General features: G+C 34.6%; 1 protein-coding gene across 5 annotated transcripts in view; it reads right to left on the bottom strand.

Annotated features, from left to right (window-relative positions):
• Positions 1-504: 504 nt before the first annotated feature.
• Positions 505-15,879, bottom strand: part of IFT80 (intraflagellar transport 80) — a 58,126-nt gene continuing 42,751 nt past the window's right edge. For 3 of the 5 annotated variants that reach the window (XM_075157463.1, XM_075157460.1, XM_075157462.1), the window contains 8 exons: positions 12,421-12,485; positions 11,475-11,610; positions 10,652-10,799; positions 9,707-9,878; positions 6,749-6,838; positions 6,479-6,651; positions 5,210-5,333; positions 505-2,403 (listed from right to left, as the gene is read on the bottom strand). In XM_075157463.1, coding sequence (XP_075013564.1) covers positions 2,290-2,403; positions 5,210-5,333; positions 6,479-6,651; positions 6,749-6,838; positions 9,707-9,878; positions 10,652-10,799; positions 11,475-11,610; positions 12,421-12,485 — 1,022 coding nt within the window. In that variant the 3' untranslated portion in view covers positions 505-2,289. Of the gene's footprint in view, positions 2,404-2,879; positions 3,153-5,209; positions 5,334-6,478; positions 6,652-6,748; positions 6,839-9,253; positions 9,272-9,706; positions 9,879-10,651; positions 10,800-11,474; positions 11,611-12,420; positions 12,486-15,879 lie in introns of those variants that run through there. The other 2 variants (XM_075157461.1, XM_075157459.1) reach the window with 2 other exon arrangements.

The following is a 15,879-nucleotide window of genomic DNA, read 5'->3' as shown; positions in this document are numbered from 1 at the left end:
GAAATGGCCCATTGAAGCAGATATACAAGTTTGTTGCGGCTTGTTTTAAACACACCTGAAACATCTGTATCCTTCTAGTATTTCTTTTTACTTAATAGATGTCATTAAATGAACTATCGAAAATGACTGAAAACAGGTACAGACAAATGCAATGCAGAACTTCAAAACCCCCAGAGAAACTAGCACAAAAATATTTTGGACTGGAGAGATGGCACTTTTTTTGAAATAGCAATTGTGCTATGTAAACCCCTGCAACAATCCCAGGTAAGACATGTAAGAACATTTTCTTCTGAGAATATTCTGAAATTTAGATTTCATACCCAAGGCTGGAATTGTATCAGGTTACCTGCATATTAGAACCTGGTGAAAATAAAGGATAAACAGTGCTTTTCCAAAATATTTGTTTTTCTTCGTTTTTTATTCTTTGTTTTTCTATTTAACACAAACATGCTCAGCACAGCATGTAGTTCAGGACTGGATGTGCATGGAAAAAAATAGATCTGATCGGCGATAAATACCTTAAGGTCTTTATTGTGCTTTGGCCTAGAAACTAAACAACCTTTCCCATCACCTACAAATACAACACTTCTTGTTGATACTGAGACATGGGGATCCAGCTTGAAGTACCGCCGTACCACGTTCTGTGAATGACACCGACACCAACCCGAAGGGCAGCCAGTCTAAGACAGTACCTTTGCAAGCGTGGCGTCCATTCCATTGTTTTGTCTCATCTTTGCAATGGTTAATTGTTGCACCAGGCATTTTTAAGAAGCTGAGTGAATTTGCTGCCTCTGCTGTACTTCCAACTGGCCCAGGGATAAAAGAACAAGATTGAGCTGAGACCCTGAACTTTGTATCACTACTAGACTGGTCTTCAAAAGTTGCTTACATCGCATTACAAATCTGAGCCAGGCTTCATAAATTTAACATTAAACACTCGCCATTAGTGATATTTTGGGCTCAATTCTGGAACTAGTAAGTGCTTTCTGCAAGTCAATGGAAGATGAAGGTGTTCGCTTTGCCACATGCCAGTACACTAGAATACTGCGGAGCTTCAAATGAGCTACATCAAAAATGCTGTTTTATTTAGCAGTCAGGTAAATCAATGGACATCACCTAATGCATCGTCTATTAGATACATTTAAAAAACCCCCTTTATTTATTTTTATTAAGAAATTTATGAACTATGCAAAAAAGTACCATATAATGATTTACAAAACAGAGGAAATTTGCCAGATATACAGGTATTTAACATTTTGATGGTAACATTTGAAAGATACATATTATACAATGTCAATTATGAATAACCTGCTCACGTATTTATAATGCAAAGGACTTCTGCAAAAAACGTCTAACATATGCAGCCACTTTCACATGTAAAACAAAGAAAAATATATCTAGATGAAATAACACAAATGTAAAAACAGTATTTTCACATCAAGTGCTTTGGGCAGAAAAAATACATGGAAAGCTCTTCCTTATTTTAAATGAATATAATATTTTAACCTTAAGGAAGCTCTGAATATCGTTGTCAATTATAAGTGTTAGATGCCACAAAACCAACCAACAACGCTGTTTGTTACTTCAAACACCATTCAAAGCACATTCCATAGTATTTTAAACAATTTACATTATCTCAGAAAATACCCTTTATTGCTAAATAGTTTGCTACAGTGACAAACCTGAGTTGCTGAAGTAATCTGAAATCATCTACTGAACAACTTGCTAGTACATATGTACTAGCACATATGCACATATGCACTACCGCAATTGTGAGTGAAATATTCTTTTGTACTTTATAGGTGCAAGCTCCTCCTTTAATTTTCAACACTTACAATTTGCTACATTTGTTTTATGGCAATTTAAACAAGTCTTTTCAGAGGTCCCTGAGGTTGCAGAAATAACCAAACTACTTAACTAGGTGCTTAAACAGGGAAATCGGTACTTAATTAGAGGCAACCAAGGTTAAATAATTTTAATGGCAATGAAAATTTAAAAGCCACTAACGGAAAGATAAAAGTTAATTTCCCTTTTTTCTCTCATACATGTATTATGGACTACAATGTAGCTACTCTCTGGAGCTAGGGCATCAGAAGATAAACCCAGCTCAAAATGAGACTGTAGTAAATAAATAATTCTGCCTGTCATCCAACAATTAACAAGAACTGCACCAATTCTCACTCCTGTTCCCGGCAAAATATTTGCTGTGGTTTTTTTTTATTTATGTTTGTCAAAATATGCCAGTACAAAATATTTGAGAAGCAATTATTAATGTGACCAAAAGGACAGTTATTGCTGTACAGTGACACTAGCTCTTACTGCGGGACTCGCTGCTGCTCGTTCTCTTTCTCTAGCAATTTCCATCTCTATTTTGGCTTTGATTTTATTCCAATCAACTTCCAGCTGTAAGAACAGAAAAGCGAGTACACGATGGTCAACTAACATTATATAAAGAGGTCAAACAGATAGCTATTCCCTAACAGAAGAAATTGAAGTTATAATTACAAAGTGACCATATCAATCATTATATAATTCTTCACGTGTAAGTGAACTTATACTAATGGAATGTACAGCTGAGTTCTAACAAACTGAACTTTCCACCTTTAAAATAAAACAAATTTGATATATTTTAACAAATACTAATACATCTCATTGTGTCTGGTAAAAAAACCCCAACATTAAAACACGAAAATAACTTGTATCAACTTGCATCTAGTTTAAATGTAATGACATCTGTGTCCTATTACTGAGAATACAGTCCTTTATCAATAATACATGCAGTGATGTCTTTTGACTGCACCTAAAGTCCACCAAGTAAACTGATAGCATATTACATTAGTTATCTGATATAACAGAAATCAGATTTCTTCTTGAAATTTGTCTTCTACATCAATAAATATTTTAGCTTTATATTGGCATTTCTCCAGCTGCAGAGAATCGTCATCTTCTGGCTGTATTCTATTTCAGTGAAACTTCAGATAATAGATATAGTACAATATCCGTGGTACAGTGGGGTACAATAGTTGTCTGTCTTTCCAAAAATGCTTGACAAGAAAGAATGGATCATGGTGCATTTGATGACTATAAAAACATGTCCAAAAATTGGGCAAAAATGGAATTGCAAGTTCAGTTTCATTGCTGGAGAATTCAGACTGTCAAAGATGGGATGGGAAAAAATCTCAACTGCTGCACAGGGAATTTTCAGAGTAGCTGTTATTCTGTTAACTAATTCATGAAATAACAAGGAAGATTCTCTACGAGGGAAGACGTAACTACAATACCCACATTCTCATGTGAAAAGGTTAATCCCTCAATTCAGGGTGCATTTACTGGGTCCAGGTGCTTTGGATCTCATGACTGAAATCTTTATGGAGCTCTAAGAAAGAATGTGTTTGCTTTAACAGATGTCACACAGATGCTAAACATACCACATATAGGGCTAATTCTGCCATCTAGCTCAGAAAGCTACTTGCCAGTGAAGCCAACAACCCTTGCCAGTGACACCTAGTAACTGCCAAGATATGGATTCTCAGTATACATATTAGGTTCATAATACCTTATAAATAAAGATGTGAGATATAACAACTAAGCACATTGTTTAGATTCTGTATCTGATTGCAGATCAGTGCTCTCAGCTGCAGTACAGAAAAGAGGTTAAAACTCCTTGCCTAAGCCTGAAGGAGTTTTAGGTGGTGAGGGGGAAACTGAGACCCTTTTTTTTTAACCTGAGAAGAAATAGCAGCACAAAATCCTGCTTTTCTCTTCAATGCCCTTCACATTTCCTTCTAACTTTGCTATATGAGTCTGACAGGCTGCATTAAGAATTTAGCTACCACTGTAGCCAAGAGCGTAAAATCCACTTCATTAAGTTGGTTGCCTCCTAGTTTCAGATCCAGCAGACAAGACCTCCAGAACATAGATGCAGAATACAGCTCAAGGACTTCTTTATTCCAGGAACCTTCTGCAGTCTGAGACCCAAGTTTCAAGACTGAGTGTAAGGTGCACCAGGCTCCACTCGCGTCACTGACAAGGTGCTATTGCTTAGGAACCCTTCCAGAAACTATGGCTTTCTTGATGATTTAAAGACAAGACAGTGTTATCTAAAAAGTCTCTTTCAGAAGCATCAGGGGATTAACATGATTTTTGCTCAATAATGGATTTAAAGTATGTAGAAGACATATTTCCAGCATAGCAGCCGAAATTGCTGCATGATAAGAGTGCCGGGAATCTGTTCTGTTATTTTTCTGTATTTGCTAGGTAAAGTACTGCGGAATGGTTCATTGAGGGGCTAGATATTGTGCAGATTTTTATTCTTGTTTAGGAAATGAAACATCCTTAGAAGTGCTAAAAGCTAATGACTTACATTAGAAATCAAGCGTTACTGAAAGTGTAATGGGCACTGTCCAATTAAAGGATCTGAGCTAACAGCTCGGATGTATTTCCTGATCCATCAGCTACAGTGGACGAAAGGATCTGACACAGTCAAAGCACACGTCTCTTTTTATAGTTTCACCCTCAGAATGCTTAGGAACAGCAAGGGGAAGAGCAGGAAGGACTTAAAGGCTGCTCAATGAAATTGCTGTCCAAGCTGCACATGTGGTGCCTCTCATAAAGGAAATGTGCAGAAGTACTCCAGTGGAATCTAAAATACCTTTAGCTTATGCACTGTAAGATCTGTCCTCAGTCTTTAAGATCTGTGAAATGCTAATAAATTGAAATGACCTACTGATGATGGAGAGGGTTTCCAGAGGTTTGATGAAATTGTATATTTAGCTATTTATCATATTTGGCAGAATGGTTCGTAGTTCACTCAATATATATCTGGATACCTTCAAAGTTTGTTATTATTGCTAACCATAAAATTACATAAAAATGTTGAAGACATTTAAGAGGTACACATTCAACCATACTAAGGTCTAGCTCCCTGTTTATAGAAAACAACTGTGCCTTTATTTGTATAATCCTTGCCAGATACTAAATATATACATTCCGTATCTGTGCCTTCAAATAAAACACATGCACAATTATTACTAGCCAAGTAGCCACACATCAAGCTATGAACTTGTACTCAGATGTAAAATCTTAAGATTTGTGTCCACATTTGAACCAAAGAAGGAAAATGTGAGCGCAATTCCCCCCCAGCCTCCCAAACTGGCTACAAAGAGCAGACTGATCTAAAGCTACAGGAATAAGTCTGAGGAATACTTACACCTTCTGCATACTGCAAAAATCTTTTGTTCGTTTCTTTTTTACCAAAGTCCTCTAGGAACTTTTGTCGATAAGCCAGGACTGTGTCAACATGTGTCTTGTGCTTTACTGCTAGTTCTAGGGCCCTGGAATGAAACAGAAACGGGCTTGTCAGGTTATATAAATGCTTTGGCACAACTACAATCACCATGGTTTTGCAAACCGATATGCTGAAAAGCGTTTGGGCTGCAGGCAAAGATTCCTAATCTATAGTGCCAAGCAGTTTTACATTAGTATCAGTCACAGGAGGTTAAAAGTAGCCAGCGAAGGAAACTGTCTACTTTATGATGCATGGTATGAAAAATACCCAACAATTATTTCTATTGACAACCTCATCACATCATTGGAGTTTGACAATAGGAGTCTTTTTATTTCAAGGAAATAAAACAGAATGGTTAGAGTTTAGCACTCTCAATATAAAGGGGCAAAAGTAGTAATTTTTACTAACTTTATTACAGTCAGGAATCGCTTCTGAACAGCATCATAATACACAGTTATGGTGTATGCTACACAGCATTTACGAATATTCTATAGGCGGGAAAGATTAGTCATTGGGTTAGTATAATTGATTGCTCTCACATCTGTTTTCTTCTCAATGGCATAAGGAATACTTATGTTTGATATACACAGTTTTTAGATGATGCATATTAGGCAACATAATAAAAAACACAGATATGTGGGGGAAAATCAACTTTTTGCCCACAGTGATATGAATATAACAACAGAGATATTAGTAGTAAATGGCCTCAAGATTCTGTTAGAAAACGTGGGTTTTTGTTTAAAGGAGAAATTCCTACTTTGTTTTCTCAGGCCTAATTCATATTTCATCCACCTACACAGTGCTGGGAGTCTGAATAGCCACATATCTATTTTTAGCAACAAGACATTTCAAAACAGCCTTAATTCTTTGAGGGTCACATACAGTTTGAAGTATCGCTAAGGGCTTTTCTGTTTTAACAATAATGAAAAAGCAAAATGTTATTTAAAAATGCTTCCAAGCATATTTTTGACTTTTATCACGGAATACTTGTATCTTCTAAATATGACAGAAAAAAAGTTACTTCTTTGGTTATTGTCAGGATATGATTTACTTCATCTTTTAACAGCTCTGGGCAATTACAGATAGGAAATTAGTCAGCTAAGTATCTGCAATAAAACAACTGATCTAAATAATTTACAGGTTACCTTAGCAAGATTGCTCATAAACATATTATGTTTGAAGAAATACTACCTATCCCAATTGTAAAGATTAATGTTGACTTGAATAGCTTGATAAATAAGGCCTGTTTGAAGAAGCAGCGTTTCAGCTTCTTGAGTGTTTCCACTGAACAGCAGTATATGAGCCATCCTTGACTCTTTTGATGGAAGATCTTTGATGGAATTGATATACTGAACTTTGTCAATCTGTTAACGAGATGTACAATAGTTTAATAATGGAAATTAATTAATAAAATGAGTTTTGCAACAATTTAACTGCAAAGAAATAACTCGATTTTCTTACCTCACCAATTGATGCATAAGCGATTTCTGCTGTAGCCATGTCTTTGTTGGCAACCGCCATAGCAGCTAAACATGCCCACATAGTTTGATCCTGAAATTTAAAAACAATGCAACTCCTAAAACTTCATGCTAAAAATGAATTCTCAAAGGAAGTATGCAAGTCCTGAAAACAACATATAACAATACAACACTTCTCAGTATGCCATTTATGGCACCGTGGTTTAAGTCTCTTATTAGAAAGTCACTACTTAATTATTTCTCAGAACTCCTTCATTATAAAAACATTGATGTTGTGACCAGCTGAGACTGACAGTGTGGCTGCATGAATCATTAGTTTTCAGCATCTCAGCCGGTAATGAACTCTTGCCACAGTATCACTTTTCAACCTCATCATCAGTGTCCCTGTCACTACTTGTGGAACTATGCTGGCAACCAAAGCACTGGTTGTAGTTAAAAAAATTATTTTAACCTGGATAATCTCAACCTGGCTTTACAAATAACTGTACTGGAACCATGATGCTGACAATAACAATAACTGTATATTTATCATAAACGTACTACAAATGAAAGAGAAAGGAAAAAAATTACTTGACTGTAGAACAATGAACCTGCTGAAAAGCAAATACGAGCTTCAAAAGTTCTGTCTCCTTTGTGATATTTTCAGTACATTTTATGTTTAGAATTAAGAATTAGAAAAATAGTGGTAATAATAATATTACACCCTTGTTTTCTATTTCAAGACTTTTGCTTCTTTTTTTTTTTTTTTTTTTTTTACACAACCTTAAGGAAACCCCACTAACATTTAGGAAGATTCTGACATTTTGATATCTTCCCTTTTCCTTTTCAAGTCTGACAACATTATGACAAAGGTATGCTACTAAAACGTATTAGTTAATATAGTTTAGGCTAGCACATCTGAAAACTCTAGTTCAGACAGGAAAAACGTAATTTTGAATGCACTTGTTAGGCCACATGCACTGTAAGAATTATGTGGTTTTTAATATTTTTGCTAAATATGTTCAATAACAAATTTGAAAATAAACACTTTGCAATGTGAACAGGTTTTTAGAAGCAGCATAGGAAGCTACGCTGAGTATGCTCTAAACATATTCCCATGCCCTGTTTCACAACTGCTTTTGTATGAAACAAAATTGATAAGACCCACTGAAGCCAACGAAATACAGTAATTTAGCCCAAGGCTGTGGTTTCACTATCACCATCTCTGCACGTGTTCCTACTCTGGCCACGTGTTCCTTCTCTTTACCATGATTCAGGACAAGATAAACCTTCCTGCTGGTAGCCCATAATTTGGGAGAATTAAAATTGTTCAGAGAATCAAATGCTCATAAAAACTTGGTCATGTTCTCTTCCCACTTCCCTATTATTTAGAAAATTAGGTGGTAGAATGCTGAAAGCTCAGCCTGAAATTATTCAAGAGACCAAGTTTCCAGGAGTTTTTCACCAATAGGTCTTGCTGTTCTCTCTTTCCTCAGAAAGGTGGTCCATTTTCTTATTACTGATTGGAAATACTTTGAACCGTCTACCTGGGTTGCCAAAATCAACAAAATAGTCCTTACCTCCATGAAGAGTTTACGAATCATGAAAGATAAACAAAGTACTCAAGGCAAGACCTGCTGTGATGGCTCTGTTTACCTTGGTGTAAGGGTATTCCAGGTCATCCCTCAGCCCAAACACAAATTGCCAAATAGAAAGGATATTCACACCATTTAGTTTAGGCAGGTTTAGATTACCTTCTATCAAAGACAAAAACTTTCTTTTGTGAATCAATGGAAAGGAGAAGTCTTCAAAGACTGAGACCTAGGTACCTAACTTGGATGCTTAAAACCAGATGATGTGAATACTCTTCACACTGAAAATAAAGATTCTGTTAGTTTTTCTGGAAAGGCCTTCCTCACTTGTTGACAGATACAGACTAATGAGGAAAAGCTCATAAAAAAAGAACAGTGAAAAAACATGATACCTACATCGGGATTTCATAAAAAAAGCACCGAAAATTTTAAGCATTTTTCCTTTTAAGTATGATTAAACTCATTGGATGACTCTACCCATAAGAATGAAGAGAGTGCATGAGAAGTTTGGAAAAAACATCCTTGAATTAGAAAACCTTCCTTTTAATCAGAAAGAAGCAATATTATGAATATTACCACCCGATACAGATGTTTATTTTTAAAAATGATGCATTTAGATTACTCAAAAAAGTTAACATAATACTGTATTTGAAATCCCAGTTCCCACTGCTAAATACTGGAGTAAAAGCCTGCTATTAAAGGAGTAACACTAAAAATAAAAATCATTATACAACCCAAGTTATCTGGATGTGTATTGATTTAATAATGCAAATAAAAAAAATATCTGAAATACATATTTAAGTTCATGATAATCATATGAAAGTGCTAAACTCTTTTCTAGGAGTAAATGGGGGAAAGGAAGCAGGGTTTGGGGGGGGGGATTTTTGTTTGTCTGTTTTAAAGGCTGCCAAACTCACCTCATCTGTTGCTGTTGTCTAAATACATACAAAAGAAAGCAAAGGAAAAAAAACAAACAAAAACAAGTGAAATAAAATATGAAAAAATACTAGGTAACTGTGTGGAGATGCAGATCATTTCTAATCGGTTATATTAAGGCCTAGTCCTGAAAACTTAAGCTTATTACTAACTTCTGTGAGTACCTGTGTTCAATCCATCTGGACTTTGGTGTGAAAAGAAATAAGAATTTTTATTATGTATAATGCAAATTATGAAATTACGTATATGTATATTATGTAGTTATGAAAAACGTGTAATTTTTCACGACCAGCCCCAAAATAATCAGCAACAAAGCAGAAGAATGGAAATGAGATGTAACATCTGATATGCAATTACCATTATTAAAGTAATACTTGAAAACATAAATATTACAGTGAAATTATATCTGAATGTTCCTGATAATTAGCATTTACCTTAACAAAGCGACACAATCTGACAGCATCTTCCCATTTAGAACTACTAACATATTCATGAAGAATCGCAGGATAAGGTGAAATATTAAGGTGAATAAGTGAACCATCTGCTCTTCTAATTGTTATTTGATTTCCTACAAAACGTACAATCTGGGGGTTTTTGCTAAATTCACTGGGTAGAGAAAGAAAGGCAAGTTAATATTCACTTCTTTCTCACTGAAAAGAACATTAGGAATTTAGAGACATCTTTGTTTCAAAATTACAACATGATTATACCTCATTTTCAGAGCATATAAAAATCTAAGCACCTAGTTATTCAACAGTTATATCCAACAGGTAGTTACAATGTTCTCTAAAAATAAAATGATAGTTATGCATATTCACTGGCTGTAAGGCAAATGCAAACTGAGTATTTGTGCAAAATTTTCAAATACACATTTTTCAGTAAAAAATATTTGGGCTCCCATAACTTTTAGAATGAAATAATGAATTCAGGTATTCTTTATGAAGAATTTCATATCACAAAGTATACAGGCTGAAGCAAACAGGTGAAGTAAACATGCTGAACTAGAAATAATATTATCTGTGACTCAATATCTTGATACTTTTAATTTCCAACAGCTACTTTAAACAGATCTTTTTGTTTGTTTTTTCACAAACAACTAAGGCAATATTTCACGAAATATGATTAAAATATTGCTTTTGCATCAAGCTGCTATTCTACTTTTAAACTGCGCATCGTCATTTCAAATCTAAACTTTATGACATACCTTATAAAACACTTTTTCCTCATTTCCTAATCAAGAAGTAGTAACATGAAAAGAATTTAACAGGTTGCAACCCTGGCTTCTACTTCAACTATGAAAATTAATATAATTCTTTAAGGAATGAGTAAACTAGTTAAAATACATAATAATACTATTTTGATCAAAAAGGATATATTACCTTGCATCTTTTTCATACAGAGTTTTTGACAAAAGATCTTTATCTACATAGACTGTGTTGGGGTAGTACCAGACTGTAAAACGGGTATCTTGAATCCCACAAAGAATGTTAGACGTGTCATTCCAAGCCAAAGTTTGAACCATTGTCCCTTAATTTAAAGATAACAGAATAATATGCATTTCCACAAGAAACTTCAAAATAAAGGTACACTTCTCAAACTGTAGTAAAAGGGTAATTATTAGTCATTCTTAGTTCCTTTTATAAGGACTGGTTTTAACACCCTAGTTTGTAAGTAACATCTTAAAAACTTTCAGCCAAATTCAGTTCTCTCTTTCTGAAAGAAAGTTCTTTTCAGAATAATGTTTTTTGGACTTAGTTTTGAGACTGGAGATCAAAATCAACACAATGGTCAAACTGCATCTTCATACTTACTGGATCATGCATCTGTCTACAGCATTTAAAATTTTAATTAAAAATATTATGAGTTTAAGAGTTTGCATTTGCAAGAAAAATGTCTGAAAGATTCTGTATTGAATAATTCTGAGGAATATACATCCTTCTCCAATATCCTCTTAGCTGCTTGCTCTGGAATGCAATAACAAGTGCTTAAATGTTAACAACTGATAGAAACATTACCAGAATTTAGATAAAATGTACTTAAATTGTTTCTACCATTACCTTATGAAACCCACAGGACTATTTCTAATGTTTTTGCAAGTCCAATTTCACTATTAATTAAAAAGCAAAATTTTGTCTCTTGTACTAGATAAAAGTCTATTTGCCCGCTAGCACGTAGTTAAACATTATTTTGAATTTTTCTTACCTATTTTGACAATCTTCTGTTCTTTTCCAAACCGTTTAACTGAAGTAATGTAAAGATCTCTGTTCTTATCAATAAAAGCTATTTTTCTTTCACTTGTAAGTCCTTTCTGGTCCAAAGCAATCTCCACAATTTCCGTCTGAAAAGGAAAAAGAAAATATCTGATTTTTATTTTGGAGATTTGTATCACAGAAAGCATGTGATATTCAAACAAATGAATGCTTTACTAAAAACAAGGCACAAAACTCATGAAAAACTGGATTGTGAAGACATTTTATGTGTGTCTTCTCTGTTGAATGAAGCATTATATAAATTGAATTTCATGCAGATTAAAACAAAACTGCAACAGAGAAGAGTCAGCAGTTCAGGAATTTACTACAAAACTACAGAAATACAAGTGGCAGTCTCAGAGCAAAAGCTGCCTGTAAGATGAATGTTTATTCCTCTCTCCAAAGAAGCTGCCTAATTTTGCTTTTCTTGTATACCAGAAGAGTGAAGAAAAGTAAAATGCAGTTCAGGCAATCATTTTTGAAGTAAAAACAGTAAAAGCTCAGACTAAAGACAGACCACTTTTCAGTGATGTTCTTTTCTTCAGTGTTAACAACAGGTCGGCACTAATAAAAGTTGCTTTGGAGTACATGCAAAGGAAACTCAGTTGATTAGTTTTACTGCATAACAAAACTATTTACCTGTAGTTTCACACTCTTATGTGTCATGGGAAACACACGCCAGTAACTGAACACAATCTATAGTATATCCTTTTGTACATTGACAGTGCATAAAGAATCTGATTTTTGTTATTTTGTAAGAGTCAGCAAGAGTTGCCAAGCTCCTTTCTATTAAGATTGTAAATCTTTAATAGGTTATTAGACTCATTATTGAGGAAAGCCATTATTGATTCTTAATTTCAAAGTATAATAAAAAAGAGACATTATATCCTTCGCTTTACCTTATGGGTTAGAGGCTTTCCATCACCCAATGGCTTTCCAGATAAAGCTTCAAATACATAGATAACTGAAGAAAAAAAAATTATATGGTTTATTAGTTAAAAGCAACAGTTTTTCATAGACTTTTCAAGCAGTTCCATTCATTTTCAGAGTACAATTTACTGCAAGTGGATACTTATTACTGTGTGCTACATTTACCAGTGACTTTCACACTCTGGTCAAAAAAGAATCTTACAGTTGGGAAGATGTAACCATGTCTGCTGAGCTTAGGAATAGTCTCATTTTGCAATCGGAGTGATCTGTGAAAATTCTCAAATATCGTTACTTTCAGAGCATTGATAGCCATTGAAACATGATATTATGGACGGATACAGAAATGAGAAAAATAATGTTTAATTCCTATCACAGCTCAAATGGTTATTTACAGAAATGACACTGAGTTCTATTTGATGCAAGTTTGCACCCTGCATTCTGAATAAATTAATGTTACCAAAGCGATCTGATAGATTTACTCAATCTTAACCCACAATTTTAATGAATATGAAAGTTTAGGAAGTGATACCATTGACTGATATATTTTCCTAAAGGAATTAGTATCAGATAGAAAGCTGTCCTTTGAACTATTGGGTAAAACATTCTTCAGAAGCATTCTCTATTTTGTTAATAACCTGCTCTATTTTGAATTCTTAATACAGTGGTCCCTAGGCATATTTTCTTCAAGGACAGTTTAGGGTTTCTGCTTGTCATGATGATACAGTTAAAGGCAATGCATTAATAACTGGTTTCCTCAAAAAGTATCTGCTTTATTCGGATATACTTGAATTTTATATATAATTCTTGCAATCTTTACCAAAAGTCCATCTGTTCCACTCTCTCCCTGTCTCACCCTCAAAAAAAAACCTAAACAAAAAACCCCTCCAAAAAACCCCCACCTACATCATCTGTATTTCTGGGATATCCAGTGAAGACTCAAATTCGCAACTTGCCTAAAAATAAAGTTTCTCTTTCTTTCTTTCTGTCTCTCTCTATATATACACACGTGTGTGTGTGTGTGATGCATACACATCCATGTGCATTCAAAAACTATTCATACATACTTTACATATAGTCTGTGAATATACACACGAATTCAGACAGATGTAGATAGAGTATTCAAACCTAGAGAGAACAGTAAATTATAAGGAACACCAGCTGTAATTTAAAGCACATGATTCCGCGTTAGTTCATGGAAAACACAGATGTGACAGAAACATTTCAGATGTTCAATAACACACCCCACCTGCGGTTTCAACACATTACCTGTAAGTATACAATATAAGATGAACATACACGTTCATTCCAAAGGATGGCGACGTTAACATGTTAATCCTGCTGTGCATTTCTTTCACTAGGACACAGGATGTTGGTTTGAGGTCAATGGTTATATAGGCAGAATTAAAAAAAAAAACAACTCTAAGAGCAGGTGTTCAGAAAGCATTGGTTGAGTTTGCAGAGGAAGAAAAGAAAGGGTTTTGCTCAAGTGTTGCTCTTGGCAGCTGGCTAAATATACAAAAGAAAAATAGTTGTTCCTGAGAAGTGGTATTTTTCTCACTTTTATGCATGGCTCCCTGCATGAAATTTATTTTGATCTAGCTATACAAGGCAATTTTACTGCTACTGTACTACCTAAGGGAAGTGAGATTAAGAGACTTTTAAAGAAAACCACTGTTCCTAATTGACATGTAAAATTGGTTAACTTTTCATTAACCTACAATGCTTATTAAGGTATTTCAGAAAATAAGTTTGGGGTTGGTTTTTTTTTTCCTCCCCTATCTGGAAAAGCTCCACATCACTTTACAATCCTTTAGAACCTAAAATATATCTTTTTTATATGTATAAATTAAAAATACAAACAAAGGGCATTGTCTCACTTTGAACATCCAGAAAAAGACAACAGCTACTGCGTGTCTTTTAACACACACGTTCTGTTATCACGGAATAACTGCCCCTCGGGCCAGCAGTTCCCTTTGGAGAATAGGCTCACCTCCCTCTTCCAGTTTCATTAGAGACTGAGGAAGGACTGTAAGCGCAGAGGTACCAATCTTTTTTCTAGATTACTGAAAGAGGAAGAATATCCACGTAACAACACTGAAGCACAGCAAGTCGTATCTCTCTCTGTTTCAGAGTAAATTAGCTTGAAGAGAGCTCCATGCTACGACGTGTAAACTGCTTCCTGTATCAAACAGCTCTCTTAGAGATTTCTATAAGGCAGTGCATTATGAAAAACAGACCTGCCCTCAAAATAGGGCAAGAAGAAAAACGCTTCTGCTGGGGTGAGTCGAGAAGAATAAACAGGCCTAGATAAGCCACGGTTTCCTGTGCCAAGAATCTGTTTTCCCATGTGCTGGCATATTACAAGGCTTTTTACCACTACCAGTGGGACTCGTATCTAAAAAAGAAAAAAAAACCCCACCCCTATTTATTGCCCTGATGGAAGCTCCTATCAACAAGATCATTTGGAGAGCTTATCTTGAAAACATAGACAGAAACCCAGCCTCTGTAAATTACAGTTTTGTTGATTAGCCTGCATGCAGGCTGCCAAGATTTTCAGGACACTAACAGGAATGGCTGGGAGATGGATATGCTCTTCAGTCTATTCCGGAAGATGGGCAGGGGACCAGGGCAAGAGAGTGAGTTTACCATCAAAATCTTAAACATGCATGCGTATAGATAGCAGTCAATATTTCTGGATGAATTTTCTATATAATCTCAATTTATTTAAAATACTTCTATTGTTTTTATTCTAACTGCATCAAGGTGCCAATATGGCAATAAAATAAAGTCTCTGTGTTATACATATTAAGTAAAATATAAATAAACATACATAGACTTGTGTAATATAAATACAAAGACACACAGAGTAAAAGAGAAAAGATCAAAAATAAGATGCAACTTTTCACTTATCCATTTATATTTTTTTTTGCAAACTATTACTTTCTTCGGAATAATTTACACTGAAATATATCTTTGCTAATTAAAATCCCTTTTCATTATTACATAGCTATTTTAGAGATCTTTAATATCTTGATGCTTGAGGATAATATTTTCTGAAGTAGTTGTCCTTAAAAATGAAATATGCATTACAGTTACATTACTGTAATTATTCAAAATGAATAATATCTAAAATAAATAGCTTTGTAATAATTAAAGTATTTGTTTTCACATAAAACATAAGGTTGTACAGGAAAAAAAACATACATGTAAGTTGTACAGAGTAACAAAATTGCTTCGTAACAAGGAAGTGAGAAAAATCTCACCTATTTTTTCTTTTGCTTGGGGAGGGATATTTTAAAGGATTATTACAAGGGGTTTTTCAGTCATCAAGTAATTTAAATTGTGGGTTACATGCTGAGAAAACTACCATGCAATCGGTACTAAAGGGCCAACTCACTGCCTATAATAACCAGGATCTTCTTTGGTCT

This window comes from Calonectris borealis, chromosome 9, assembly GCF_964195595.1.
Source record: "Calonectris borealis chromosome 9, bCalBor7.hap1.2, whole genome shotgun sequence".
In the NCBI taxonomy this organism is placed as follows: Eukaryota; Metazoa; Chordata; class Aves; order Procellariiformes; family Procellariidae; genus Calonectris; species Calonectris borealis.
This window is presented reverse-complemented; position numbering and strand designations above follow the sequence as displayed.